Here is a 26,832-nt window from a genome sequence, read left to right as displayed (position 1 = left end):
TTATATACATAAATATATGTTTCTTGAGTATACTGCTGTACATGCATTCATCCTGATCCTTGTACGGGAGGACACCCATCTTGTGAAGATCCCAGTTGCCACATGACCCCTTCTGTTTCTAGTGTTGATGGGCTTTACCAGAGGTCATTTTTTAGACCCTCTGAACTTCATAACACAACAGCTTGACCTCTGTCAGGATGCCACCAATGCAAATGCCTCAGCAGACATTTTCATCAGTGTATACACAATCTACTATTGCCTTTATATGGCCTCTTCCAACCATGATCACCTACCGTAACCTACAACCCTCAACCATCAAATTAACCGATTCGCGGAAGTGTGATCCTGCTACTTCCTATAACACCAAAGGTTTCACACAAAGATCTAACTTCAATTAGACTATGCACTCAGATCATTATTTATTTGAGTCCTAAAATACCAAAAATACTCCTCATATCAACAAAACAAGTGTTGATCACAATGTGAGAAATTTATCCTACAATTCAATTTACTCAAAGCCTCTTGATTTACTTAAAAATCAAAAAAAATCAAAAAATAGATTCACAAATTTAATTAGCTTTTAATGAAAACATTCCCTACCTCTCTCTGCTCTGGTCCACTTTCAGGAGCAAAATCAATGTCTACACTCTTCCACACAGCTCCATCACAGATCCATCTCATCCTAACAGTGAATACCTAAGCTAACCGGGTCTAGATGCCAAAACACTTATCTTGGTGAAGTAAGCACTCAAGACAAACCCATATTCACCCAGGTTGCTATTCTATCTATACATCTAAAATTACATCAGACCCCCTCAGCCATTCTCTGCAGGGCCAAGAATCTAAGGAAGCCAGCAGCTACATTCCATTCCTTTTGATTTTCCAATTAACTTGCAGATCAAAACCATGATTGATCCTTGCAAGCTCTCTGGCTACTTTGTCATATTCAGCTTTGTACCTGGGACAGATATATAAAAACATGGTGCACATCATCAGTGCACCTACACTACCTTTCTTTTTCTGTTTAGCCTCCAGAACCACTGTAAGGTATTACATCAGAGGATGAATGAGGATGATATGTATGCAAGTAAATGAAGTTTAGTCTTGTACAATCTCATATCGACCATTCCTGAGAGGTATGGTTAATTGAAACCCAACCACTAAAGAACATCAGTATCCACAATCTAGTATTCAAATTTGTATAAAAATAACTACCTTTACTAGGATTTGAACCTTAGAACTCTCAACTTCAAAATCAGTTGATTTACGATGATGAGTTAACCTCTAGACCAGCCCAGTGGGCTAGTGGCCCTACACTCCAGTCACAAGCCTGAATAATAAATCAAACCAAGTCTGGCCCACCTATCTCAAAAAGCACCATGTCCAAAAAAAACTGTGTAGTGTGCCCAGTAGATTTCCCATCCATCCCATGGGGATTTCCCCAGTATGCAGGAACCAGCATACTCATGACTTGCCAATATTTTTTCTAGCGTCCGCCTAAACAAGGTGGGAGGGGGGAGGGAGTTGTTACCACATATATCCCTAATTTTATATCGGCGGGCGATAACACTTGAAATGATGTGAGCGACGCGCACAGTATACGGATGCGCTGATACAAGCATCACACCCACCGCACAGTTCTCCCACCATAGCGGCGCTGGAGCCCCATTACTCTCAGGCACCAATAAAAGAGCGTTCACCACGAGAGTGACCTCAATTCATTGTCGACCACCACCTAGAGAAGACCAAGAAGAAGAAGATGGAAGAAGACAGAAGTTCCCTGGCCAGCTCAACGTGGGACCTCCCGGCGGATGCCAACATTCCCGCCGGAGCAGCAGGCCTGGCCGGCCCGCCAAGGGAGTCGCAGGATGCAGATGCTACCTTCCCGCTCTAGCTCCAGCTCGCCGGTCTTCAATCGCCCTGGCCGGCGGACTCAGCCGCAGAAGCCGGCCCAGCATAGGATCGCTCGGGGAGAACCGCCTCGGCCGCACCTGCGAAGGACGACTGACACCGACCCGATACTGCGAAGCTGTAGGGGCCAGCACTGCCATGCTGTAGTTTTTTTTTGTGGCAAAAAACGCCTGCACGTTATCATCGCCCGGAATTGTTTTTTAATAAAAAATAAAAGAAAATAAAGCTAATCTAAAAGGTGAATAAAACTTATGACTAATATCACATATAAAATGTAAAATAAAACCAAAAGTGGATAGAATTTAACAAAGTCCAAGATGGACGTAAAGGGCCCGTTCTCAGATAAGAAAAAGACTAAAAAGAAAACTAAAAACTATAAAAAATCTAACATAAAACTTAAAACTAGGTTAAAAACTAAAATAAAATTAAATAAAATGTGGTGTCGCCACTATACCACACTGTAGTGAAGACCCAACTGCTGCTGAGGGAAAGCCTGGTCAGACTTCATTGGACGAGCCACAACTCCTTGACCTCACTGGAAGCCAGGTTTCAGACCCAACAGCTTTTCTCAGAGCTAACACAAAAAATGGCCCTTTTCAGGACCACCACAAGGTTTTGAAATACAAACCATCGAAGCCATTCGACGACAAAAACGGCCCTTTTCAAGGCCACCAAAGTGCCATGTGCTGTCAAAACCATTTGGCGACAAAATAAAGAACATTTTTAGATACTATAGCTAGTAAAATAAGATTAAAAATGTGAGTCTAGAAGACAAAAATAATGACATACATCACAGAAAAATGCATTTAAACAGGAACAGAAGTAGAAACAGTAAAAAAATCAGATATCTAGCTTAACTTATACGGAAAAATCAGCAATACAAGATAGAGTTTCAAAAATAGAAAACTCTTATAGAATAATAAGAACTATATACAATTAAAACTGCTTATCAAAACACCCGAGAATTAGACAATTATAATACAATAATAAACTCAGTGAGTTTACATGCATGTGTGCTTATAGAAGGAAAGGACAATAATTAGAAAAATAATATGTACCATAAAGGACAGAAACTCGTTTAAACTTGAAGCAACAATGAAATGTATAAAAATATAGAAAAAATAACAAACTTAATGAAATCACAAAGTTGATGTTTTTTTGTCACCCTATCAAAATAAGTAAAAACAGCTTAACCAAGTAAACCTTTGATTTCTTCTATAATAGGAAAACAGAATTAAACTTGGTTAAGGAATTTAAAAAAAATAAGCTTAAAATCTAAAAATTTAGAAAGTGATCTTAAAAATAGACACCTTTAAAATCAAAATTATGATGTTAGAATCAAAAACAAAAGACCAAGAAAGAAAATCAAAAATAAAATAGTCAGAAGAACACAAAGAATATGTGAAAAGAATGAAGAGGTGCTAGGAAAGAGAGAAAACAACAAAGAAAAAAGATGTGAAGAAGATTGGAAAATGATCCTAAGTGGCCAAAATTGAAAAGAGAGAAAAAAAAGAAAATTTTTGTAATTGTAGGTTAACTTATGCGCTTTCTTATATTTTACATTAAGAAATTATTTGAAAATAGTATTTTATATGTTTCATTTTTTCCTCAGTTACCTAGGTTTAGGTTTAATGGCTGCTAGAAAAGAAATATTGACTGTTGATAATGATGGAAATGAAACTGTAATTAATAGTGAATGCATTAATCCAATAATCACAAACCATGAATGGGAATATGGCGGTGTCAAGTATTCAATATCGTAAGTACATTTTATCCAGTAAAGATTATTAATTTTTAAATAGAATAATTTTAACTCCAAGATTTTGTGACAGATATTTTTAAAATATAAAAAAGGATTATTTACAATAAATATAAAACTCTTTAATCTAATTCGTGTATGGTTTCACAAGAACATTTCTTTTAGACTTTTCCTTTGTATATATATTTTTCCCTCTAGAATTTTCTTTACAAGCTTCTGTTTTCTGACCTATGTTTATATGAACTTCTTTTCTTATTTTTGGCTATAGAATCATCTCCTGAGAGATTGCCATACAATTTGGAATCACCCCTGTGTGTATATACATTTATGGTGAACATTCTGTATGTATTAGATGATAGTAATAAAATAGTAAATAGTGCAGCTAATATAACATGAGAAACAATTCACTCCTGAAAATGGCTCAGCCATCAAGAATAATACATTGCAATGGCCAGACATTCTTGGGAATAATTTTAAGATAATAATTTTTTCATTTTTATTAAAATTTTTATTTTTATTGTAAATAATGATTTTATTTTTTTATACCTTTTTATTTTTAGAGGGTCAGTTAATCCCCTTATGATTAAAACGAAAATTGAAGGAGGCTTTTATGAAGTACCAATTGTAAGAATGAAAGAATGCAATACTATTATTCAGCGGTTTATTAAATCAAAAATTGTTCATGTACCAATTGAATTAAAAGATCGGGAAGTAACTGTATTCTCATATTTTTATGATAGAGCGGTTGAATCTGGTATTATTGGTAAGTAATAATCTTGGTAATGTTTAATCCAATTTCATAAAATACTACTATAAGTTGGTAATATAGGTAATAGTGTAAACCAGAGATAAGCTACCTGTAGTCTGTTAAGTTGAAAATAAAATAAAAATAAAAAATTATTGGGTGCTCGCTCATCCACACTTAACAGACATGGGTGTCATGTAAAATAAAGAAAAAAAAAACATATTGGAATAATAAAAAAGAATACCTAATGCTGACATGTATTAATCAATTTTCATAAAAAATTGGAATATTTTATGGAAAAAAGTTTACTGTATTAGAAACATTTATAAGTTATATGAATAAATAGCAAAATATACCGTTATAAACAACAATCCAGGAGTATAAAAATTAAATTACAGTGACTGTACTATCAATGGACTCACCAGATTCAGTCACCAATAGATACAGCAGAGAATACATATAAGCATTATCAATAATAGAATCAACTTTTTCCAGGTTACCTCATAGAAAAGACATAAGTATAAATATATTAATCAAAACTTGCAATTTTCTCATACAGCTTATAAAAGCTCCAACCTCAACTCGCTTGAACATGCAATTTAAAAATACATCGAATTTTAAAAAGTACCATTTTAAACAAACACATCATAGTAAAGATTACATTTTTTCTCTTTTACCACTTTTTGAAGCGATTTCCTGATCAAAAGAATTATACCTGTAATGTCAGTGACACAGGTGATGTATAATCGCTCCAAAAAGACCTTATGGAAACACTATCGCACATACTTAAAAAGTGTCAACTTTGAAATTATTTTTTCTGAGGGTTGTTCAATAGAGACAAGCATCTATAGAAAAATCATTATTCAATGGTAATAAAACTAATCCTACTTTTCAACATTATCGATGGCTTCATTTAGGTACATATCTCACCTTTCTCTGAACATTTTTATTCCAGTAGTAAAGAATTACTCATCTTTTTGCATGAGCCATTCTTATATTGCATTTTTGATCTGCTTATTGTTGCCAAACTAATGGCAACAAGTTTGGCAAAAATACTTAATGTAGGTATGTGTATTACCCACAATACAGTTAATGATGTAGGTTTGGAATTTATTCGTGAAGGATGAATTCAGATGTTTCCACCCCATACTGTGACGTTTGGATTCTGGTTCAAAATTATGAATCCAAGTTTCATCACAAGCTTTATTATGCAAGCTAAAAAAGCATTTTCTTCCACTAATTACTGTCATTTAAGTTCCATTCAAATTAAGGTGTTTGTGATTTTGAATCAACTGCCTTGGAACCCACCTTGAACACGTTTTGCAATAATTCAATAATTCAGCTTATCATAGATAATGAAATGAGCAGTGCTAATATTCACACTATAAATTTGTCTAATTTCCCAAATTTTGATGTGTCTGTCCTTGTAATTTAGATCATTAATGGGATTTTGCAAAGCATCAGTTGAAACTTCCATTAGTCTTCTGCTATGATGAAAATCGGTGACACTTGTTCTGCTATTCAATCTACTTATAAAAATTTACACTCTTAATACAAATTTTACTATACTGTTTTAAAATCTACAAGTAAACTTTGGGCGATTTTACACAGTCAGAATTATTTTATCACCGCACACCGTTCTTCCACAGTACACATTTCAAGTGAAGTCAGCATTTTGAATTAAACAAAAGAGTTATAATAATGGAAATTCTTTTCGAACAGCTGATATTTTCTATGTCAGGGTGCCAACTTAATTGTCAGACTGTTTCAGTTTATTCTATTAAATAGTCATTTCTGTTGCCATTTGTTTCTGAATAATAAAGACCCTTGTACTTTGTTCATTTCTTTTTATTCTGGTTAACAAATTTAAACAATTAAAGAAATTAATCTCAGCAACAGAAAATTATTCATAGCCTTTTTAATTTTAATTTGCTTATATTTGTCGACATTAAATAATTTGTTTCTTTCAGTGAACACTTCAATGTTTTGTTTATTTCATTATCAGCCAATCTCTCCAAAGATATTCTACAAATCCTGACAGATTTACAATAAATGAATAGAATTTCATTCATTATAGGTTTTAACTATAAAAAGAAGTATTGATAATGGTGATACTGATAAATACTAATAGTTAAATACAAACATTCCTTGAAAGCTGTTCTCTGGATGTGATTGAACTGCTGATTAGATGTAAAACAGATGTCTGTTTTTAGTTTACATATTATGTAGTTTTTAGATTTACATATTACAATTTGATCTTGTTAAAATTTCTAAATTTTATTTTTCAATTTGATTCAATATTTAAATCTTTTTCTTATTGTTTTCAGATTTAGTTGATGTTGGTTCAACCACAGTGAGAGCTTTTCAAAAAGCTGCTAAGGAAGGTAATTTAATACTTGATTCAATTTTTTAAATTCAGTATTTACTTCTTAATAAATATATATTTTAAGTAAGGCAATATGTTTTTATTTTATCGTTACTGTTAATATGGTCTTTTATGTGATTTAGGTTGTTGATATTTATTTTATGTTTTTCCTCTCAGTCGCTAAATAAATGGTTAAATTGATTACTGATATTGTTTAAGATAACATACAAATGATTAATAAAGAAACACATGGAGATAAATGAGTTTAGTAATACAATTTTGGTTGACTGAAAGTGTAATTTTATTTTTAAAAAAAATTGTTTTGGTTCATTTGGACCTTTTTATTTTTATTTTGGGAGTTTGTGTGAACCCTTTCAGTTATAAATACATGATATTCTCTTCATTATAATTGTTATTTATGTCTCTTAATTTTTTCATTAAGTAAAATTTCAAGAAAAAACTTAAAAACAGTGCATTATCAAGTTTTTCAGTAAATATTTTCCAGTTTGATTTATTACTGTAGATCTCTTAATTTTAAATACTCTGAGGGGATGTAAAAATACATTTAAATATGGCATAAAAGTAGATTTTATTTGCTATAAAAACTTACATTTAATTTTTTGTGCAGTCACCATTTATAGTTTTATATTTCTCCCAATAGTAAGCCAGTTTTCTAATTTTTTTTAATTAAGAATGCTGGTGGTCTTTCCTTCATCCATGACCTCACTGTGACTTTCAGTTCATCATCTTCGATGAAATGAACAACCTTAAAATCCATCCATCCTTAATATCCATCTTTATTATGAATGAAATGAAAATTGCTGGCCACCAAATCAGGTGAGTATGAAGAATGTGGAACAGGTTCAAATTTCAATTTCACAAGAACCTCAGCAGTTGCACACAATGTGTATGGCAAGTATTATCATGTTGCAGAATTATCGGCTCTGTGGATTGTTGAACATTACTCACACATCTCCTAAGGTGTTTAACATCTCTATGTATCACACAGAATTTAGTCAACCTAGCTTGTGGGTAGTCAGTCACATACACATTTAATTGCAGAAAATTGTCAAGATAATCTTTACGAATAGGGTTGTATTTTGAATTTTTTTTTATTGTGATCTTAGTTCCAGTATTTCATGATGTGCAATTTTCTTCTGGGTTGTAATGATGCTCCCAGTTTCATCTCCCATCACAATATTAAAAAGGAAGTCATCTCTTTCTTATGATAACATTTCAAAAAATTTTCATAGCATTCCTTTTGTTGTTATTTGCTCTTTTCTATGCATTTGCATGGCACACCTACCCTAAACACGTTTTATGGTAGCCCAGTTATGGAATGTGTCCTTGTACTTTCGATAGTTATCTGATATTTATTGGTATGCGTTGAACATTTTGAATCTATTCAACCACTTCCTTTTGGTGCTTCTTATCAGTCTAAGAAACTGGTTGACTTCTGTAAGGTTTATCCTTAATATTAGCTTTAACATCTTCTGATCCACAAAATTTTATTACATATTTTGTCACCATTAATGGCTTTTAGATGGTGCTGATTGTCAATAGCACTCATGTTCTGTTGTTGAAGAATCAGTCACTGCATTTTAGATGCGTTAACATAACAGGTTTACTCAATTTCATAAAAGTGGCAACTGACAGAAAATGAGAGGGCATGGTTTAACATGCCCTCTCCTTTTCTGTCAGCACCTGATGCTTTATGCAACATTTTGCTCTCATGTTATTCACCAATATGCATTACAATTTCAGCTGCCTCATCTTTTACATTTACAATTGATTATTTCTCTACTATTATTATTTTTAATAATTAATGAACTTCTGTAATCATTCTGTTTTAGTGTGTCATTCACCAAATGCAGATCAACCATTTATGTGCCTTGATTTAACTTTCATATCAATATTGTTTATTGAAGGATATGGTTTGACTCCAGAAACAAAACTTACAGTAAGTAATTTTCTTTTATTGTGTTCATGTATAATATTTTTACCATTTTCTTGCAGAAAAATATACCATAAATGAAGACATGTAATCATGTTCTGTTTTCCCGTTTGATTTTTCTTTATTTTAAACTATATATTTCTGGGTATTGAAAGCCACAGCTTCTCCAATGAAAGAAGGACTTAGGCTTCTGTTATTCGGATTACCGTTATAGAAATAATCTGGAAATTTTTTCTTGATGAATTTTTTGCCTATTTATTTATTACATAGGATGATTCGCAAATAATGAAATGAACTTTCAGAACATGTTCTACTGGTGTAAATAAAAAAATAAAAAAAAAGTGCTTATAAACATAAGTTTTTAAACACTTTGTTAGCAAGTATCGGCTGCGAAAGAATTCTCACTGATTTCTACACCTTCAGTAAAATTAAGTCAATAATTAATGTAATTCTTGGGATCAAAATTAAGTGGTAAATTTAGTTGTTCTATATGAAATATGATCTGAAAAATTTAAAAAAAGAAAGATCCTAAAACTTTAAATTTTTTTAGTTTTTCAAAAATCTGGAATAAAAGACAAAATATTGTGGCTAAAAAACACTATTTTATATTTGGTGTAAAATAAATTTTTTAAATCGTAAGAAATGCAAACCTCAAATTATCCCTGAGGTTTATCTGCATCATAAAAAAATATTTGTGTGGTCAGTGTTTCAATATTTTACATTCATTGGCCGGTATTTCATTGGTAATCATATTTCACCTTCTAGGAATGAAAAATTAGGAGTTATGATTTCAAGAAGATAATGCTTGAAGCCATAAGCATTAATTTCAGTATATGTTTTAAGAAAATTTTCCTGGATGCTTGATTTCACCCTGCAGTGTTATCGCTTGACCATCAAGGTTTCCAGATATAACTTGAACATTATAGAAGTTAAAAAGGAAAATTAAATAAGAAATCATGATGATTAGTATAAGATTACTATTGGATAATGGATAATGTGCATTATCATATAGTGCTACATTCAGCAATGTATTGAAAATCATGGTGAACATTTAATCAATGTTATTTTTAAAATTTAACATTTTGAAAGGTTGGTTATTAATATTAAATAAATATTAACTTTTTCTTAAGTGAAATACTTTTTTTTTTATTCTTAATAGTTAAACAGTCTTATATCAGAATGAGCCAAGATCTACTGGTGCACCTGTTATAAAAAAAAAAATTAGTTTTGATTTTGTTATTTTATTTAAACTTCAGTAAATGTTTTTCAACTTGATAATGAATTATGATATTATCATATTTAATGTTATGAATGGAAATAATTTTCTCAAATAGCATAATTTTTCACTGGCAAAAAATAGATTAATCTTTTTATAGAAATAATAAACTTGCATTGTTTGCTAACAATAAATTCAATAATCAAATTATTCTCAAATTTGACAACATTATTAAGTGTGTTGCTGATAATGTTTTAAGTGGTGCAATAACGACAAATATAATCCTGAACATTGTGAATCCTACAGAAAAAGTCAGTACTAATTAAATTTAAAAAAAACTTCTGGAAAAAACTTCTTTTTGTTAAAATTGTTTAAATATGATAACTTGCAATATATCTGACATTTTATTAAGATAAAAAAATAAATCTTTAAATTATTTTTGGATAGATTTTGTAAAACATATGGCAGGAAGAAAGTAATGTTAAAACTGAGAACTATAGATAGATGAGGAGGCACTATGAATTGGTATAGAACTGTTTAAGCAATTACAAGGGTCATTTGGAAAGTTCTTGGACTGACAAAAAAAAACAAGATTATTCAGAAATTTAATTTTTTTCACCTTGCAATTCGATACATGTAGAACAAATTTTTAATACTCTCACTATGCTGTGATTTGTACAATTTTGCAAATAAACATTTGCCTCAGCATTGAACTTATCATTTTGAATTCAATTTTTATCTAGCTAGCTATTTCTTCAAGTACGGACAGAAGAATTATTTTCTGGGAGCCAAGTCTGACGAATATGGAACATGTGGAAGTACTTGTAATGTAGTTTATGGTTGCACTAATAACCTGAAACATGTCTGCAGGCACATTATTGTAGTGAAAGATCACTTTCATTTTGACCAGTTGTTGTGGATGTTTGGCCTGAACAGGCCCTCTGACCAGTCCAGTAGTGGAAATGTAGTAGTATTCTGCTGGATGTTCTTTGTTTTTTCCAGATAGTTTACAAGCACCCCACCACAAGAATTCCAAGAGATAGTAGTCATGATTTTTCCAGATGGAACCATATTTACTGGCATGTAATAGTGAATCCACATTTTATCAGGGTTACCATTTAAAAAACAAGGTACCTTATAACTGCTTGAACTTTAATTATATCCGTATTTTAAAAAAATGTCAAAAAATTGTTTGCAAACAAGCAACTAAATGCATTCATATGAAATTTGGTAGCACGTCATCTAAAGGATCATATTTGACAAATATCATAGTCATTCGGTCATACTTGATTTGTGCCATTTTTCTGTCAGGCAAAGAACTTTCCTAACCTTCTTGGTATAAAATGATTGAGATATGTTGTATACTTAATTGTTGTATACTTCCTACAGTTCTGTAGGAAGAATGTAGAAGAATAACCAGAAAGGATAAATTGAATAAAATTAACATGCATTGGCAAATAAATAGCTATTTTTATTGTGTAAAATTGTTTATATACCATAAACAAGTATATGTTTTTCTATAAGTATTCTGTATTTTGTTTTCAGCTGGTGAAAAAAATTGATGGACAAGAAGTAAGCTGGTCTTTAGGTGCTGCCTTTAATATTTTACAAAGTGGTTTATAGTAGTAATTATTTTAATTAAATCATCTTATGAAATTATAATTTTAATTGTATTTTTTAATACTGGTCATCCTTTTCTCACTAATATTTTAAGGTGTATTTCATATTATATGACAGTCAAATTTGGTATTTTTCATATGTTATAAAATTCATCTCATCCAAAAATTAGTGTATGGCTTTATATTGAGCATTACGTTTTGTAGTCCTAAGAATAAATAAATAGTATTTTGTCTATTATAATGTTTTGTGCTATTTAGTTTTCACATACATTACTTTTTTTTATTTTTATTATTAATCAAAACTAATTAAAAAAAAAAAAAAAATGATTTAAATGTTTTTAAATTAATTAGTTTTTGTCAGAGCTAATTTATTTATGATTAAGTATTAATATTATTATAATTTAACTTGGTGTTGTAATACCTTATTAAATGATGCTTTAATACTTTTTTTTAATGTAATCAAATATGAAAAGATTGCTTTCTGATTACAAATAAATTATCTTTTCTGGCTAATAAATTCTCTTCTGGCTACCTTTTACTTTATAGGCGATTTTGAGTCTATCCAAATGGTGAGTGTATTAAAATATTTTTAATTTAGTTACTTTATTTGTTAAATATTATAATCATTAAAGATTAATATACATGTATGCATGCACATGTGTGTAAAAACTAAATATAAACATATATTTTGTAAAAGATCAGTGATATACATATTTTTTAAAAATTCAATTATTAGATAATATAATTATGGTGCTAATTTATAAAAATAAAAGTTACATAAATTAAATTAAAAATGATTGTGATTTTGTAAAACTTATGATAATTTATATTGTGATAATTTTCATGTGATGGAATTTATGTATTTGTATAAATGGTTATTAAATTATTAATGTTTACCTACAGTAAGTCTATTTTAAAATTTATGTGTATTGTTCTAAATGAAGTTATTTTTATGATGTCAACTCCTATTAGTGTTTATTTTTGTTGTTAAGCTAATGTTATTATTGTTTTATATTTATAGAAAAGTAAAAATAAATACAAACAGTTATTGTGGTTTACGGCATTAAATGCTACTTCTTCTGTAGTATAGGAATTTTATTAAGGTGTGGTTGTACTATGCAACAGCTTCAGATTGGTTGTCTTAAAATAGTGTCTTATTCTTATAGTAGTATTAGTGTCTTATTTAAATAGCGTGTTCTTTTATTAATGTATTTTGATTCAAAAAAACTGTTTTTTTGTTGCATACAGCTGCAGAAGATTTTTATTTTAAGAATTATCGTGTAGAAGAAATATATATTTTGTTTGTCTTTTTTTATGTTGACATTATTATTTGTGTTGATTAAAAAAGTAAAGTTTATCATATGTTTGTAATTAATTATGATCGTGTAATTTATGTTTCTTTAAGTAAAAAATTATAAATGTACAAACATAATACCAGAAGTAATAGTTATAGCAGATACAAATAACATGATAGAACCCAAATTTGTAAATTATATGGAAGAATATATTTTATGGGAAACAGTACTGTCACATTGTAATAGTAAATATTGTTGCTATGATGTGAAAAAATTTCTCATTAAAGTTGCTGAGACCAGAGATCAAAGCAGATCACAGTTTTGTTTTACGGTAGTTCAGAGTATGTCTACCGACTGGTAAGCTTTAAGCAACCGAGTCTCAGTGTATAAAGTACAGTCATGTCAAATTCACTCTAGATCACTGAATATCATGAGCACATGTCAATTATATCAGTCTTAATCCTATTAAATTTATGTATGGATACAATTGTTACTTTGAAAGTTGGTTCCAAGAATTTATTTTGTATGAATTAAATATATTCCATTTGTGTTCCGTCATAAAAATTTCAGTACTTCCTTAAATTGTTCTAAGAGTATTTTTTTTTGTGCGATTCATTTTATAAACTTATATGTGAATTAAACAGAAAAAAAAAATTTTCAGCAAATTTGAGAATAACCAAATAAATAATTAAGTTATTAAAATTCACGTAAATCTACATATGCCAAGAAATCTAATAACTATTACTATTTCAATATCAATCCAAAGAAATAACAGTCATATGTTCATTATCATTCTTGACCCAAGGACAGAGTAAGGATACTCGACCAAAAAAGAAGCAATAGAACAAGAAAGATTTAACTTTACTTTTTGAAGTGGATGTGTGTCAAAAACAGGAAATAATTATCATTTAGTTAAGGGGACTATTGACAGGGCAATCCAGCCATAGAGCATTATGACCACATTGAACAAGCCTTCTATCCAAAACCTTCAACCAAAATCGATAGAACAAGACTAAAATTAAACACTAACTTTTTCATCCTTATGAAAAACACGTTTATTAGACTATGTAATGGTGGCAATTAGGTTAGCTAAAGTTACTGCTAGTTTAGTTATTAGGATACTGATGATTAATAATCTAAGTGGCTACCAAAGAAATGTAAGTGGCTATCGAAGAAATGATTTTCTTTGAACATAACGTGAAAAAAATTAGTAATTTACAGTTAACTAATATACAGCCTTGTCAAAGCCAGCAATCAAGTCACATCCATCTGTACACAATGACACAGACTGAACTACAAGCTATTAATATCATTCAGTTATTGTTTTTATGAGAAAGGTCGCCCTGTAATTTTCTTTTGTGAAATCATACACCAAAACTTCGTTGTAAGTAGTGGAGTCTGATAGAAAATTATGATTCTTTGATCTCCAGTATATTGTTTATGTAGCTATTTAATTGAAATCATGCTTCATCATTAAAGAAAACAATATAAAACCTGAACGAAACATAACCACTGACAGTAATAATCTTTCTTCTTGTTAGGATCTCAGAGTTTAGGCAGAACATGAATAAGAAATGAATAAAGTTTTTATTTTTTTAACTTCAGACACTCCTGTACAACATTCCAATTTGAGACAATTTTAGTATTGATTTTCATGGACAATGTTTTAAGTATGCACATATATTTTCCAATAATTCATCATTTTAAACTTATTTGCCTTCTGTTTTGTTCATCTACACTACCAGATACTCTAGACAAGTGACTAATCTGCTAAACGTTTCGGTTTATTGGGTACTTGTGATTTAGGAAAACTTATTATAAAATCTTCTTGATTGTTTTAGAGTAGCTGGAATTTAAATAAAATTCCCCAGAATTAATGTGCATTGGATCTTGTTAAAATATATTACTCGATTCAAAGCCTATTTTCCTCTGACAGCAAAGTATAGGGAAAATGGAAATTATGTAATCAATATATTGCCACATCATATCAAAGTTGCACATTGCTAACATATAAAATTATAGCAACTGAAGGTAAATTTCTTAATGAATTAGATTTGTAGGCTATGATTTTTGCAACTATTAGCTCATGGTAAAAGACAAAACAGATTATAGTATGAGTGACAAACAAAGAGTTCTTTGGTCATACTAGATAGAATCCACAAGTGAATAGACAAACTCTATCTGAAAACCAATAATAATTATAAGCACTATTAAATTTCATTAAATAATTGATGTAACAAATGTAAATTAAAAAAAAATAAATACATGAATCCCTGACAGGTTCTTTAACAAAGATTGACAGTATAAAATAAGTAAAAAAAAATTACACAAGGGGTTTGTTTTTAAAATAGGCATTTTTTTTCTTATATTATATTCCCAACTTAAATTTTCTGGTGCGACATCTGTATTTAATTTAGCAGTATATGCCTAATATTGTGCATAATTAAGTGCAGTAATTAAAAAATCAAATCGCTAATATTTTTATTGAATTACAATGTTTAAGAACACTTATTTATTTAATTAGCTTTACTTTTTACATACTTGTGCACAAGATATGTTTTGAAATATTTTATTTGGTAATGCCTTTACTTTTATTCTTGAAGTAATATCTACCTTATTTCTATAAATTTTAATCGTTACTAATAGAATAGCAATAAATCAAAAAAAAGTTTACATTATTCCTCATAATTCTAATTTGTATTATATTAAGATTTATTCTTTTGCTGTCACAAATTATGGGATCATTAAACAAATAAAGCAATGTTAAAAAAATAAATAAATATAATTTTGTTTTTCCCAGTTAAGATTGCAGAAAAAATTATTCAGTTTAAACAGAATTTATATTTATAGTTTGTAAATAGAAATTTATATTTACTTGATTTAGATATCCTTACTCATCACCAGTCATTTGACACTTCTAATTTCCTTCTTGATTTGGAGTCCATAGGCACTTATACCATAGGCATAAGTTGTATAACTTATATGTTCAGTGAGTGAACTGTAGTAGCTCATTACATCCACAGATTACCAGAACGGGATATGCTTTCAAATATAATAGTGAAATGATGACTCATAACATTTATTCAGTTGATATTTTTACTTTTCCAACTTTAGCGATAAATGCTGCTATAACAGGAAATGTATAAAAATTGGTTTAAAAAAGGATTAAAGTTTTTTCTGCAGAAGACAAAAAAATTTCTTTGAACAAAAAAGATAAATTTAAATAATTTATAAATTACTTAGGAAAACCTTTTTATTCTAATGTTCCGAAGTCCCAAAAATCTTATTTTTCAGAAGGAAATTTGTATAAATATATATATATGGGTATATTGGTCCGGTCTTAATACTCTGACCCTGCTGATCAATTTTTTTCAAATTTAATAGACAGGTACTACTTACTACCTTCAGGGGGAAAATGTATTAAATCTTTCCAATAATTGGAAAAAGGGGTGGGGATATTTTGGTTGAAATAAAATTTAAAATCTTTACTTGGACATAAAAAAATTTTAATTTTTGTAAGACAAGTTTTTTTATTTTTTTTTTTAGCTGTATCTTGCTTCAGTAAAGGAGTTAAAGGGAGTTTTTTTGCATCTGTATTTTCTACATTGATAGTCTTTCAAACCACTACACAAATTTTTTGCTCATCCCATTCCAATGATCTTTGGTAAGAAAAAATGTTTTTTAATTTAAAAAAATACATATATTTTAAATTTAAATTCATTTTGCAAGTTATCCGTAACATTTAAAATATAAGAATCTTCATTTTTTGATAGCCCTTATTCTTTAGTATTTCTTGAAACAAGATTTTCACCCCTTCCTAGAAAATTAAAACTTTATATTTGTAATTATGGTTGTATCTTTGTATTTTTAAACAATTTTAAAAAATCCTTTTTTAAACTAATTATCACTATTTAGGGATTATTTTCTTAAAAAATAAAATCTACCTGAACGCTTCTCTTGATTATGGGAGCCTTCAAAATGGAAAAAAAAAAATCATAATTTCAAATTTTTAATGCTCAAAACAAGTTGTTAAACAATAAAATAACTTAATACACCTTCCCTGATGGTAGAATTCCCAAAATTAAAAACTTTTAATTTAAAATCAATTACTGAAAAAAAGCCATCTTAGCTTCAAAAATTAAAATTAAAAGATTAGATCTAATTAAACAAGTAATTTTATATTTAATAAAATAAACAAATAAATCAGTAATATTAAAATTAATTATAATTTTTTTTTAATATGTTGATAAAAAAAATAACTGAAGCTGGTTTATTGAATATTTTTGGTTCTGTATTTACTTGCTATACTTTTAGTTATTGTATGTGTTTGGAAAATAACAATAACACAAAACAATAGTCCTACTGTTCAGCTTTCAAGTGCTCCACAAGTATAGAAATAATCAGTTTTTATTAATTTATTTTTAACTATTTATCATACAATTAGAAAATATTTTTACATAAAAATGTGAAAAAAAATTCATAATTTTGGTTATTGTTTTTCAATGAAACGTAATTATTTTATCATAAAGATACAAATAAAGGTTAAGATATTGAATTGATAAAGCCAAAGTGTTTTTTTTTCAAAAATGAATTGCATATAACTTTCCCAGCTATGCCAAGAAAGTTGTGCCAATTCATTGCCGGTTTAGAAGTAAATAACTTTTATGACCATTAATTATAATGCCACTAATAAATTGTAGCAGTTTGCACAAACCACCCCTAACATTGTTTAACCTAAGCAAACTACAGGAATCAGTTTATTGATTGTGATTTGGCTGTTGGCTTTTTGTCATATCCTTAATTTTAGGGTGTTATTCCATAAGGCTTTTCAGAAAGTGTTATAATATATCCATCAAGTTGCCATTAAAAAGATTGCTTTTGTTTATCATTTTTTCCTTATGTAAATTTTTTCCTGTTCCTGGTGTTTTACTATCATATGGATAATAAATTCTATAAATAACTTATCTAACTCTGCAGATAGTAAATAGGTATAAGTATTTCAGGGAGTAATTCCCAAACTTTATTTATTTGATGCCCATTTGTATTGAAACTATTTCTTCTACATTCTCATCCATAAACATAGGCAGAAAGACGATAAAAATTATCAATCAGACATTTATTTTAAACAGAGATAATTTTTAATGTTTGAACATTTTTCTAGAAAAACTAGAAAAGATTTGTTGAATATGTAACGCAAACATATATATATATATACACATTTTAAAGGTTAATTATAATTGTTTGTTGATTTCATTTACTTATAAAAATTATCAACATGTCAAGTTAAAGATTTAAATATTTCTGTAGCAAATACACTCACCTGTGTTTAGATTCCTCCTTGACTCTTTTAGCACCACCAAAAGTGTTATAGCATGTGCTTAGGGAATTGGAGCATTGACCCATCAACTAATTATTATTTTATTTTTAAGCTAAGCAACCATATTTACTGTTTGTTGATGTATTCTAAGAGAAAGAATTCCCCAATAATTCTGTAGATGTGAAGGAAAATAACATGCTCTTACATATGATGACATATTATATTAATAGGAATGGTTGAAAAAATAATGACATCTTTTAGTTTCAATCAATAAAATAGACTTAATACAGTTCATTAGATCACTGTAAATTAATGTTTTGCACTGTATATTGTTAAATAATTATTGTATGTGCTTTAGTTATAACTTAAATTATTTTAAACAAAAAAAATCTAGTATTTATTACCTGAATATGTACTTATCAATGTGAAATAAATAATATTGCACAAATTTTACCATAATTCCTTAAACTTTTCTAGTTCAAAAATAATATTTTTTTATATTGTTAATCAATCTTACTTTCATATGATAGCAGTTTGTTTACTTTTGTAATCTTTGTTCATAAATTTAATATTTGTACCATTCTAAAATTTAATTTTTTTTTAGCAGTGATTATAATCTTTAAAAAACTTTTTTATGAAGAGTTTCATATACAAATGGAGACAAAAAAATGTTATTTAACTAAAATGGTTTACACTGTTGACATTTAAATTCTTACTTTTAGATTTTTTTAATGCTGGCGATACAAAATCGTAAGATTTATAATAAGATGGTAATGTGGATTTCAATTTTAAAGTTTAGTAATAATATTAAAGAACTGTATTTGTAGTCAAAAAGACTCGTAGTATTCTTAGAAGATATATGAAAATATTAAATTCATGAATGTATCTTAAAGAGGAAAAAAGGAATTATTAAACATTAGTAATGAATAAAAATTTTGTTCAGGTTAAGTTTAAAAGTAATTAATTGTTAATTTTTAAAAGTACTTTTAATTTTTAAAAGTAATTGTTATGGACAAATAAGTGCTACTTGTTACTGAGAAGTATGGTTAGATAAAGTAAAGAAAAGATATTTTAAGTGGAGAAATATTTTGTGATGAACTAATGACACATAAGTATCAAAGTCATCAATTTAAATACGATTTCTTTTCCAATTAATTCTACTTAAGAAACATGTGATAGAATATTTAAATAGGTTATCTATTAGGGTACAATATTGATGGTTTACTTATAGATATTTCTTAATTTGCGATAGTTTTGTTTAACTGATTTGTATAAAAGAGTTTATATATAAATTTTATATAATAATGTATTTTGATAAAAATAATTAATTTTTGTTTTTGTTTTACTGTTGGATAAAAGTTTTACATTTTATAAGTTTTAATTTTATAATGTCAAATTATAGTTGGATATTAATGTTTAACACTAAAATAGTTATTAGCTGTATTTTTAAGTATTTTAACAATTTATACATCAAATTATTCGTAGAATGAATGTTGTGGAAAAGGAGTAGTTAAAGTACAAATAATATTTCAAATACTAAAAATAATTAAGTAATTTACCAGAAATTATTGATTTTAAATCACATGAACATAGTTATATAAAAACATCAAATTAAATAATATTATATCATATTATTTTTATAGTTTCTTATTTACATATTACAGTAATTTTCTATTTACATAATATCTACGCTGATGGCAAATGATTTCAATTTTTTAAAAATATTTTCCATATGATTTAGCAATGAAGTGGATATTTTTCTCAGCATTCCTGGTATAATGTGTTTTTAGTTGGTCTAAGGTGTAGAATTATTTCAGTAGATTGATATTTGCACATTAGTTAGGTATCTGTGATAAATTTAGTACTTTTTGTTGTTCTCCTGCTTTAATATACATTAATAAATTATTTAATTAATATTTTACTAAGGTTTAGTTTCTAAAATGATTTGTTAATTAGTTACTACATATATATAAAATGGCTTTAATAAAAGTTTATAGCAACATACTTGTTTTAATTATCTTTATTCATATCAGAAAGTTACTACAGTTAATAAGATGTATATTATAAATCTTGTTGTTCATTATTTAGTTGACTTCCAAATGAACACGTCTGCAAAATCAGTAATGAAATGAACCTACAATATATGTCAAAATGTTCATTGCAATGGCAACAAGTACTCCTGACCATCTAAAATTGTTAAGCAAACTAACAGTTAGTTGAATTAATACAAGGTTGCTGTTTATCACAGCTTTGTGATTTATTTACTCTTGAGCTGGTGAACTAATATCAGTTAAACGGTGAAACACAAATTAAAATGTCAAAAGGCTGATTTGTAAGACTGTGTGTGGAGGTCCAGAAAAAATGACTCAAACTTGGACGATTTACTATTCCCCTGACAAAAAAATCATGTAGGTTGATTGTATCTCAAAAATTGTTTTGAGGAGGATGGTAGGAAGTTGTCAACAAACTAATATTTGTAACTAATTTTTACTTTAAACAGTATTTTGTACAAAATCCATAAAAAATAAGTTCAGATTTGGTATATCAAGGGACCAGATGGCTACAGATTCGCAGAAATTAGGTGGTCTTTGAAAAACCCATGAAGGAAATCTTAAGCGGAGTGAGTAGAATGGCATTATCGTGTTAAGTCAACCATTCTCATCATTTCTGTTGTACACAAATTTCTTGGTAGCATTCATTATTTATGACTTTTTTAAAATATACTGGTCCAATTACTAACTTTCTTGGTTCAGACACCACACACAAACCTTTAGTACATGAAGTGGTTGTTCTATAAATATGAGGGTTATCTGGATGAACACATGATACCTTTTACTATGATCCTTTCATAGATTGGAATAAACAGATTACCCTTGGCTTAGATCTTTTCCTAGGTCAAATTGTTTTCTAATTCAGGCATAATTATTTAAAAAATCAATCTTTTCAATAATAAAATGTAATATAATCCATATGTAGTAATAAAAAATTAATCCATAAAATGACATTCCAATAACAAAATGTTATTACTTACTTGCACAAGTTAGGATAACTTTCAAAATATGGAAAATAAAACAGGCAGAATATATTTCAAAATTATGAAGCATTTTCTTCTTAGTCTGTTGATTTTTTTTTGTCTTCTGTCATTTGATTGGTTTGATGCAGCTCTACAAGATACCCTATCTAGTGCTAGTCGTTTCATTTTGGTATACTCCCTACATCCTAACAAATTGTTTTATTTATTCCAAACGTTGTCTCCCTTCACAATTTTTTCCTTCTACATGTCCCTCAAATATTAAAGCGACTATTCCAGGGGATGCCTTGATATGTGGCCTATATATATTTTATCCAAATGCTTCTTTCTTCATCGATATGCCGCAACACCTCTTCATTTGCCACTTTATCCACCCATATGATTTTTAACATTCTCCTATAGCACCACATTTCAAAAGCTTCTAAACTTAAAAAGCTTCTAAACTTAAAAAGCTCCAAACATAAACTTTCAAAAATCTTTTCCTGACATTTAAAATAATTTTTGATGTAAACAAATTATATTTCTCACTGAAAGCTCGTTTCGCCTGTGCTATTCGGCATTTTATATTGTTCCTGCTTCGTCCATCTTTAGTAATTCTACTTCCCAAATAACAAAATTCTTATCTCCGTGATCTTTTCTCTTGCTATTTTTATATTCAGTGGTCCATCTACATTATTTCTACTTCATTTCATTACTTTCATTTTGTTCTTGTTTATTTTCATGTGGTAGTTCTTGTGCAGTACTTCATCCATGCCGTTCGTTGTTTCTTCCAAATCTTTTGTACTCTCAGCTAGAATTACTATATCATCAGCAAATCGTAGCATCTTTATCTTTTCACCTTGTACTGTTACTCCAGATCTAAATTGTTCTTTAACATCATTCTTTCTTCTTCTTAATTCTTTCTTATGTTCTTCAATTATTACTGTTGCTGTTTGGTTCCTGTAAATGTTAGCAATCTTTCTTCTATCTCTGTATTTGAACCATAATGTTTTTTTAAAATGCTGAACATTTTATTCCAGTCTACGTTATTGAATGCCTTTTCTAGGTCTATAAATGCTAAGTATATTGGTTTGTTTTTCTTTAATGTTCCTTCTATTATTAATCTGAGCCCTAATATTTGAAAAACCAACCCATTTATTATGTATCTGTACAGATAGATTTTATTTTATAAAATGGAAGAAAATTTAAAAAAAATTAATTATCAGAATTTGAGTTAACGGTATTTAAGTTACAAATGTTTGACTATGCCTCATTTTATCTACATGGTCCTAATTTTCTTTTCACTCTCCACATGTATAATGTTTAAAGGTGCAAATAACAAGCTTAGCCATAGCCAGTATTCTATACTGAGGAGTAACCATAAATGTGATTAGACAAATATATGCCTTAGATAGATGCAATTCATTAAAATGATTTGACTTTGTAAATTAGTCAGGCTTTTAGACTACAGTGATAAACTTGAGACTATTGTGACTGGATCATCAAAAGTCCAAATTAACAAGATGTTACTTTAAACGACCATATTTTTTATGTATAGTTACAATATTTATACTTTAGTAAGATTTCTTTATTGGATTGTTAAAAGAATAAAATTTGGTTTTACTTAACATTAATTTTTCTTTAAAGCAGTGCAATATTAAAAATCTTTATTTACTGATATTTTTTTTTTTTTTTTAGTTAAATTGCATGTATGCATTTGCGATGGAGATTTGTTTCTGTACTTTACATTTTTCCTTGTAATTGTAATTGGAAATTCACATATATTTAGTCTGGACCAGTCTGACTTAAAAAATAAGTACAGATTATCAAAGATACAGCATATTAAACAGTCAAAACTAAATAAAAAAATAATATATTCACAATGTTATATCAAACATCTGTGCATGTGATTAACATTCAAACAATATTTACATTTATAAGCTCTAAATAGAATAAAACTATGGAAACATCTGTGCATGTGATTAACATTCAAACAATATTTACATTTATAAGCTCTAAATAGAATAAAACTATTTCCTTGCACGCTTCTGCAAGTGATGAATTTTCAATAATTTTTACATAGTGAATAAATTTCGGTTGTCATTAACATACACAGATGTTTGTTTTGACATACTTTTTTAAACTTTTTTCTTTTTTCTTAACAAGGTTCCACTTAAGAAAAATAAATTTTTACATCAAGTATTTTTTTTTTAAATTAGCATAACATGTTATTTATTGTAGTACCTTAAAATGGTAATTTTCTTTTCATTCTTTTCTCTTTTTATAGTTTTTTTTTGTACAGAAAAATATATTGAAATTATATTAATTTTGTTGATTTTTAATGTAACTGAACTCTATACACAATAATATCACCTTATCCCATCTTGTTAGATCATAAAAACAGAAAAAAAAAAATTGCTACAAACGTTATTTACTTAATAATAATAGAGATTTATTTTTTTGTCAAAATAGTATAAATAACCATTGCATGAATGTAAGTATTACTTAACTAAATGCATTAGAAATGTTAAAAAACCTTCATATATACTGAAAAATCTTAGCCCTTAAGAATATAGAGAAAGATCCAGAGATAGTATAGCCCAATAATACGCTGAATTTAAGTAAGGGAGTGATTTTCTGCTGTGACTTGAACAGTATTGAATTAGCAAAAATATCAGAAGAGCTATCACCAAAGGTTGTTACTTCTGTCCAGAGGATTATGAGGAAGAAGAATGGGAATACCCATTCTTCTTCCTCATAATCCTCTGGTAATGATGTACCATTGTTCGCACTCATTCTGATTTTTTCTGCTCGTACCATTCCTGATTGAATAAAGATTGGTTTTCTTTCTATGCGTGTGTGACTGTATATACCAAACCTGAAATGCTCATTTTGGTGTCAGGGGTTTGGTCACACCGAAATTGGTTGCCAAAAAGAACAGGTTTGTGCATGTTGCAGCCATACGAGACATGAAGATAGCACATGCACTGAAGAAAAATATTTAAAGTGTAAAGGTCTATATTCGACAAGGTCTTGTTTCTTCCCTTTACAAGGAAGAAAAATCTGTATTGAAGATCTGTACTGAGCAAAAAGTGTCCTTCCCTGTGGCTCGTTGGGAATATAGGAAATCGCTTAAAATGAGGAATCCTGTATAACCTGTATTAGTTTTGCTACAAGCTATCTCAAACAATGTACAACAAGAAAAAGAATGCGCATCGTGTAAAAAACTGACTAAATTGGTAAAATCTTTTTCAGAACAAGTACCTCATGGCTGTAATTACAGGATTGAGTACTGCCTAGAAAGTAACTTCTGCCAGAAAAACCGTCAGAGATTTATGTAAGACCACATTAATTGTCTCACGAACATATAAAGTTCCTGCTGCAGCAAACAACCAAGGTCCCTGTGAAGGAATCTATTAAAACATTGTCTGGAATGGCATCGTTGTCGTCCCAGGCTTCCAAGTCCCCCTCCACCGTCTTGAGATTTCTACAAGGATATGGTGGCGGATGAAGTGTCTGAAGACATGGAGCACTTCTTCAAAATGATAAAATTCAAAGAGAAAAACTGAATGTTATTTGATAAGTAATCTGCACATAGTTTTTATATATAAGGGCAGGACTTTTTATTTTCTTCAAACTTAAGAAACAAGAAACAACTGTGCCAATTTACAAAATTCCAGGATTTATTTCTCTCGATTGGCCTTTTTGTGTAATTTTACACCAAAATCAGACGCATTGTCAAATTGGTTGTTAACTTTTAAGTGAAATTTTAAAGTACATACTATCTTTTTAACAATTCTTAACAGGTAACGTTTCACAACAAATCATAGTTTTGGAACAGAAGAATATTTTAACCGGTAATCGTAAAAATATATTCGTGAAAAGGTAATAGTAGTTTGTAAATTAAAAAAAAATACAAGGTTATAGGATGTAAATTTCATGCGAAGTATCCAAATGAAAGTGAATTGAATCCAAATCATGAGAATGTCCTAGCATATCACAGATTCCATCTAATTTTCGCCATTTCCTAATAAAACAATGTTGATTTGTTCTCGCCAATCATTTTACACCGAAAACGAACCAATAAGAATATCTTATCTTCCTTACAAATCAAAATTAAGAATAGCATTGACCAATCAAAAAACCATATTTTACACCAATCAAAGCTTTGAAAGGAACTGACCAATTATTTAGCAGTAAATTCCAACCAGTCACAACTCGTAATTTATAATTAATTATAAGCTGTGAATAAATCTCATCAATCACAAAGCAGATCTTAGCTTATCGTAATAGGTAACGGCCCTGAAAGCTGTTACACTATATCCAACCCAATCTGAAAATCTTATATTTATCAGTCACAAAGAATGATAATATTTTGATATCAATAATTTTTAACCAAAAGAGGAAGAGGGAATTATCATTTTGATAAGAATACAGAATTAACTGTACACCCATAGATAACCATTCCATTATCATTTATGATTAATATCTGTATATCAATGTAAATCGCTTTATATACATATTTTCTTTTTTTATCTTCAGTCATTTGACTGGTTTGATGCAGCTCTCCAAGATTCCCTAGATTCTAGTGCCATTCTTTTCATTTCGGTATACTCCCTACATCCCACATCCCTAACAAATTGTCTTACATATTTCAATCGTTGCCTGCCTGCACAATCTTTCCCTTCTACCTGTCCCGCCAGTATTAAAGCGACTATTCCAGAATGCCTGAATATGTGGCCTATAAGTCTTGTCATTTCTTTTACATATATTTTTCCAAAGGTTTCTTTCTTCATTAATTTTCCGCAGCACTTGTTTATTTGTCACTTTGTCCACCCGTCTGATTTATAACATTCTCCTATGGAACACCACATTTCAAAAGTTTCTAATTTTTTCTTCTCAGCTACTCCGATCGTCCAAGATTCACTTCCATTTAAAGCTACTCTCCAAACATACTTTCAAAAATCTTTTGCTGACGTTTAAATTGATTAATTTTAGTTTAATTAATTTTAAAATAACAGTTTCTAAAAATCTTAATCATTGGAAATATGTTTAAAAAAACAGTTTTTTAAAATTTTAAACCACTGGAATTGTCTTGCCTTTAATTTTTAAAATATTTTGACAAACATTTTCGCTTGTACGATGTTGATCAGTTTCTCTAAACAAAAACAACATTAGTCACTCAATTCCAGGATCCCATCTTCCGTTGTGCCGATGCAACACGGTCAGAATATCCTGAGGGAAACAATCTACTTGCTCATCGCTGCAAAAGCGCAAATTTTCGGGAAAAAAGTGTAGGTGGGAATGTATGAAATTAATTTTTAATGACAATCTACATCCTAAACTTTTGTAGTTTACTAACAGCTTAACAGTTTTAATCTCCTTTTGCCGCCTAAAAACCATCAACAACTTCTTCCATGCAGCTAGTTCACATTCGCTAAGTTTATCGTTCAAAGTCGAGTCCTTTAGTAGAGTTTCTTGGAATGGAATGCAAAGTTGGCAGGAGTCTATTACTCCCTACTTTATCGCAGAACCTGGACAGAGTCCCTTGCTGCTGGATCTTTCTAATCGGGCTTGTTTTTTTTTTTAAAGGGTTAATTTTAAACAGCGGGTCTAATTTTTACAAGTTTTGTTTATTATT

The 26,832-nt window shown here is 29.1% G+C and overlaps 1 protein-coding gene across 2 annotated transcripts in view; it reads left to right on the top strand.

Annotated features, from left to right (window-relative positions):
• The window catches only part of LOC142331440 (ectonucleoside triphosphate diphosphohydrolase 5-like), a 55,812-nt gene extending 35,627 nt beyond the window's left edge, over window positions 1-20,185 (top strand). For both annotated transcript variants that reach the window (XM_075377350.1, XM_075377351.1), the window contains exons 8-12: window positions 3,524-3,670; window positions 4,231-4,433; window positions 6,743-6,799; window positions 8,634-8,740; window positions 11,496-20,185. In XM_075377350.1, the coding sequence (XP_075233465.1) occupies window positions 3,524-3,670; window positions 4,231-4,433; window positions 6,743-6,799; window positions 8,634-8,740; window positions 11,496-11,573 (592 nt within the window). In that variant the 3' untranslated portion in view covers window positions 11,574-20,185. The remainder of the gene's footprint in view (window positions 1-3,523; window positions 3,671-4,230; window positions 4,434-6,742; window positions 6,800-8,633; window positions 8,741-11,495) is intronic.
• Window positions 20,186-26,832: the final 6,647 nt, after the last annotated feature.

The sequence above is a fragment of the Lycorma delicatula genome, chromosome 10, assembly GCF_047948215.1.
Source record: "Lycorma delicatula isolate Av1 chromosome 10, ASM4794821v1, whole genome shotgun sequence".
Lineage (NCBI taxonomy): Eukaryota > Metazoa > Arthropoda > Insecta > Hemiptera > Fulgoridae > Lycorma > Lycorma delicatula.
This window is presented reverse-complemented; position numbering and strand designations above follow the sequence as displayed.